At 37.6% G+C, this 5,752-nt stretch overlaps 1 protein-coding gene across 1 annotated transcript; it reads left to right on the top strand.

Annotated features, from left to right (window-relative positions):
- Positions 1–6: 6 nt before the first annotated feature.
- On the top strand, positions 7–5,547 carry LOC102440906 (gamma-aminobutyric acid receptor subunit alpha-1-like). The gene is made up of 2 exons (XM_006109487.3): positions 7–203; positions 4,990–5,547. Exons 1-2 carry the CDS (start codon positions 21–23, stop codon positions 5,299–5,301), a joined length of 495 nt encoding a protein of 164 aa, XP_006109549.1. The 5' UTR covers positions 7–20; the 3' UTR covers positions 5,302–5,547.
- Positions 5,548–5,752: the final 205 nt, after the last annotated feature.

Below are 5,752 nucleotides of genomic sequence, written 5' to 3'. Positions count from 1 at the left end.
GAGTAACAACTGTGCTCACCATGACAACTTTGAGCATCAGTGCCAGGAATTCACTCCCTAAGGTGGCTTATGCAACTGCTATGGATTGGTTTATCGCAGTGTGCTATGCCTTTGTGTTCTCCGCTCTGATTGAGTTCGCCACCGTAAACTATTTCACCAAGAGAGGTTATGCCTGGGATGGCAAAAGCGTGGTTCCAGAAAAGGTAAATGCATTAATAGCCCCTGTGGTATAGCACTAATATGTCCTTTTAAACATGTTAGATGGCATGTTTGGACTTGGGGAAATGGATGAAGAATGCAGAGAGTGGTTAATGAGGATTGCAATTCTTATGTCATCAATGATTAAGTGCTATGATAATTTCATTCTTGTTAAAGAAAGTTGAGTGGACAGATGTGCAGAGTAGATGCAGAAGATAAAGGAGACAAAAATTAATATTTCTACTCAAATATGCTTTTCTATGGCTTCAATTGATCTGAGAAAAGTTTTATCAAGCCTGACATTAGGAGCAAATAAACTTACACATAGCATTATAATTTTTATAACTTGAAAACCATAGGCTTTTGGTTACTTTTTAAACCTAATCCCTTTGGTTATAAACATCATTACTATAATGCCTCAATTTAACTGTGTTTGCAAAATGCATTATTTCCAATTATCAGTGAAGCAAATGGCAGGAAACATTTTCTCTTTCCAAAATAGAGGCTTGCTTTAAGGGTCATATCACAGAGAAATCACGGAAAAATGTAGAAAACTATCAAGTCAAGAATATCACTCAGCCCTAGCCAGTTTGGCTCAGTGGATAGAACATTGGCCTGTAGACCAAACGGCTCCAGGTTCGATTCTGGTCAAGGGCATGTACCTTGGTTGCAGGCTCTTCCCTGGCCTGGGCCCTGGTGGGGGCTCCTGCAGAAAGCAACCAATTGATATGTTTCTCTCACATCAATGTTTCTCTCTGTCTTTCCCTCTCTCTTCTACTCTCCATACAAACCAATGGAAAAATACCCTGGGGTGAGGATTAACAAAACAAAACAAAACAAAACAAAACAAAACAAAACAAAACAAAACAAAAATAAAAGAAAGAAAGGAAAAAAAAGAGAGACAGAGAATATCACTCAGGACCTATTATAGAGAGGATTTGAAAACAGTTAGAGAGGCTATTTCTACTTCTGATTTTTGAAGGAAAAAATATATCAAAATGCAAGTGAGTCTTGGGACAGTAGGAAGAAGGGCAAGTCAGAGACAGAGGCTGTAAGACCTCTAGAAGTAATCTAGGAGGATTCACTCTTCAGCAGTTTCCCCCGAATTCCACTCCATTTAATGCTATCTTCTTGTGATGGTCCCTGAAAATACAGCTCTATGATCAAATACAACTGAAAGAAAATATGCTGTTAAGGTAAAATTCTTTTAGATTTACACCTCAGCAACAGATGAGTCAGTTCAACACCCCAGTGTGCTACATAAGTAAAAGCAAAAGGGTTCTGCACAGGATGTACTATCATAGCCAAAGTGTACCAGAAGCAGGCCCTGAAAATCCAGCCTGCCTTGAAACCTTCTTGCCCAGTATAAACATTCTTTGAATTTGCAAACCAAGAACTTTGACTCAGGTTGAGTAGAGAGAAGAGACAAGATACAGGAACTGCATATATCAGCTGGAAAGAGGGCCAAGAAGGTGGAGACAAAGTTAATTGTCAAATATGTGCCTTTGTCATCCATGGCTCCCTTTGTCCTAGACCAGAAGGGCAGCCTGAAGGAGAGAGAGCCAACCCAGGAGACAGGTTATCCTAAAACACTGAGAATTGCAAGACACAGCCCAGAGACAGAGTTGTGAAAAATTTCTAAATGTACATCTTAGAATTACTGACATATTCTACTGAAATTATTCAGGATGAGTGATATGCAAACATGGGTGACATACAGTGAAAGTGAGGTACAAGCATTGGGAAAGTTGCTTTTCTAGCTTTCTACTTTCTTTGCATGCTGTGAGAGGCCAACATCTTTCCGATTCTGGCTCCTAAGTATCAGCTGTTACTGACTAGTGGTTAGATGAATGGGAATTTTTATGGAGACCAAGGAATTTTGGTTGAGGCATTGGTGAGCTCATAGTTCTGATTGTTATTTATCCCATTCTGACCCCTACATTAGTCTTTCATGTGCTATGTCTCAAAGAAAATATTTTAATCTCTATCAATCTTTAGTCCATACTAGTGAGTATAAATGTATGTACTGCAATACATCTATATGTAATAATACATCTACATTTACATCAATCATCCTCATTAAATAGACAATATTTTCTATAAGTTATTTATGCTTCTGTAAAAATCTTCCTGCAGGCTCTGACAGTTTGATTTGCTTATTCTAATCTAGGTCTCATCTTGACATTCAGAGATGAAGAAGAATATATTTTTTCTGATACTAGGTTAATGTTTCTAGGAGAGTTAAATTTCCAACCCTTAACAAGGTGCAATTTAAAATTCAAAAGAACTTTCCCACAGGGTCATCACATTATCCAATGAGCATACAGCAGCCACCTTATAACCCATCCTTCTATGGTTAATTGCTGAAAGAAATGCCAACTTCTTAAAGAACGTGGGGGAGCTCAATATTTTCAGAAATTAGTATTTCCCAATAAACCAAACAGTAATTTCTAAATATTCTATTCAACATGATGTTGAAAAAAAAAACACAAAACACAACAACAACACTTAATTTGAGAATTTTTAGTAGTGGAGTTATGATAAATTGAAACAGGATGAGATGACATCTCCATGAACTTTTTCTTTAGAAGATTATTTATTTCAGTTTGCCTAATAGGATGTCTGTCACTCAACAAGTTTTGGTTATACTGGAACCCCTGGCCTCACTTCAACATCAGAGTACATTATACATGTTATCTAAAGGGCATAACAATCTGTTTAATGTATCTATAATATTAAAACTCTCATTTTTAAAGAACTGAACTCAACATAAGGTCATTTTGGCTGTTTAACGATGTTGAAATAAATCATAATCTCTTCCTGACCTGTAGTCATTTGGACTACATTCAGAGAGAATCACTTTCACTTAATTATGGAAATTTCTGTTCTTCCTCATAAAGCTTAACCAATTCTGCCTTCACTGAAAAATGAGTGTATATTTGGAGAAAGTGGCCTTACTTTAATGGAGTAATACTGGAAAAAATAATAATATATTTGTTTTTAAGTCTCAAAATAGTTTAAGGATTTGGAGAGAAAAAAAAAGTAGCAGACAGGGCACATAGCTGGAAAATAAATAAATTTACCTGTTAAAATTCCTGACTATTGTGTCTAGTAAAAAGCATCAGGTCTTCTAGAAGGAATAATTTATTCTGATTTAATAATTTAAAAATACAAATTATTCAGAGAGTACTGCATCTGGTGGTTCAAGTTTAGGTTCTCATCGATGGCTAAGTTTTTGCGACGTCAATAACCAGGTTCAAATCTTGAGAAATCCTAATCAAAATATGAGACTGTGTCCAAGACACTGCACTTTAAAAAATGTTACTAGTAAATTACTGTACAAAAAAGAATGAAAACCATTCTTTTAGACTATCGCTGTCCAGCAGAAATATAAGTACGCTGCAGACATCAGCCAGATATGTACTTTGAAATTTTCTAGTAGCTTTATTTTTTAGGTATAAGCCAGTGGAATTAAGTTTAATAATATACTTTAGCCCATATATAAAAATATTATCTTTACAACATGGAAACCATACAAAACATTATTAAGGAGATAGATTTCATTCTTTCTTTCACACTAGGTCTTCAAAATACTATGTGTATTCTATACTCTCAGCATGTATCTAATCAGACTAGCTACATTTTATTGCTCAGTAGCCACATGTGGCTATTGGCAATTGTATTGGGCCACACAGCTATAATCAACGATCTACTCAATTTTTTGGCAATGTCTACATGACAGAAACCCTAAGAAATGCTGCAGTTGTCAATTGTTGCATAGACGTCATTGATGAGCAACTAACATTGAACAAGAATTTAATTCTGGATATTCTCAATTATTCTGCTTTATCATTTGCCCACCTGAAGCCTGGGGAGAAGGAGCAAATAATACTAACTGGCTCAGCAACTTATTGCTGCAAAACAAACCACCTGGCAATGGCAAGGTACAGATCCTAAAATAACAACCAAGCATTTGGGGCTGAGAACAGCCCGGGGGTAATCCCATTAGTCTAACCTGGGCTCACTCACAGGGTTGCAGTTAACTGCAGGCTCCACCAGGGCGAGAAGACCCACAGTGGCCTCTCTCACAGGTCTGGGGCCTGATGCTGGCTGTGTCTCTCACCTGGTCTCTGTCACTCAGTAGTCTGGTCCAGGCTTCTTCATGCGGCAGTGGCATGTTTGTAGAAGGTCAAGGCTGAGGTTGCCAAGCCTCTGGAAGTTAGGCTCCTACACTGCAACAGCATCACTCTGTCCAAAGTCACAAGTCCATTCTAGACTCAAGGGGTGGGGAAATAGAGTGCGGCTCTTGATAGGAAAGTGGGGAAAATATTGTGTCGGCATTTTTCCAGCTTTACCAAGATATAATTGACACATGTCATTGGGTAAGTTTAAGGTGTAGAGTGGGATTGCTTTGATACATATACATATTGTGAATTGATTACCACCGTACCATTAGTTATCATCTCCACTCATTGCATAGTTGCTATTTCTTTCTGTAGTGAAAGCATTTAACATCTATTCTCTTAGCAACATTCAAATATATGATACAGTCTTATAAGCTATAATCACCATGCTGCACATTATATCTCCCAAATTGTCAATCTTATGACTGGATACGGGTATCTGCAATTTTAATTTACCTCAAAAATACAGTCATAAATTACATTTCTTAGATTTTTAAATAAAGCACAGATTTAGGTTCCAGAGTGAAGGTCACTTTTACTCAGCAACTTATAAACATGCTTATCTCACAGTTTACCGAACAAACTGTTTTTACTCTTTCTTTTATAGCCAAAGAAAGTGAAGGATCCTCTTATGAAGAAAAACAACACTTACGCTCCGACAGCAACCAGCTACACCCCTAACATGGCCAGGGGTGACCCTGGCTTAGCCACCATTGCTAAGAGCGCGACCATAGAACCAAAAGAAGTCAAGCCAGAAGTCAAACCTCCAGAACCCAAGAAGACCTTTAACAGTGTCAGCAAAATTGACCGCCTGTCAAGAATAGCCTTCCCACTGCTATTTGGAATCTTCAACTTGGTTTACTGGGCTACCTATTTAAACAGAGAGCCTCAGCTCAAAGCCCCCACCCCACACAAGTAGGTCCTTTTATTCACATTCTGCTGTTCAGTCCTCTGCAACGGAAATTGCTTTCTGTTCTCAACGCGGTAATTCCCATCTGCTTTATTGCCTCTGTCTTAAAGAATTTGAGGGTTCCCTTATTTCCATAATTCCTACAAGAACACACCCCTGTCCAGCAGTGCAGAGCAGAGCAGAGAATACAGCTGAGAGACAGGATTCTGAGAGTGAGAACGAGAGAGCAAAAACAATCGCAATGGAAGGAGACAGAACGAAAGGGAGAGGGAAGAAGGGGGACGTAGTTCCCAAGATAGGAGGTAAAGTAGAAGAAAAATAAAACAACTGTAACTCTAGATAATTTGTAGATATATATTTCCAAATATTCTAAACAAAGAAGATACTATATATGTCAAAAATATTTTTATGTGAAGGTGTTTAAAAGAAAAAAATTATAAATGTTTAATGAAGAAAATTT

The sequence above is a fragment of the Myotis lucifugus genome, unplaced genomic scaffold, assembly GCF_000147115.1.
Source record: "Myotis lucifugus unplaced genomic scaffold, Myoluc2.0 scaffold_10447, whole genome shotgun sequence".
Lineage (NCBI taxonomy): Eukaryota > Metazoa > Chordata > Mammalia > Chiroptera > Vespertilionidae > Myotis > Myotis lucifugus.
This window is presented reverse-complemented; position numbering and strand designations above follow the sequence as displayed.

Bases quoted from the DNA above. Each gene is read 5' to 3' on its own strand.
- LOC102440906 (XM_006109487.3), top strand. From the start codon at position 21: ATGACAACTTTGAGCATCAGTGCCAGGAATTCACTCCCTAAGGTGGCT. The intron at 204-4,989 runs GTAAATGCATTA...TTTCTTTTATAG, and splicing joins AAAGCGTGGTTCCAGAAAAG to CCAAAGAAAGTGAAGGATCC.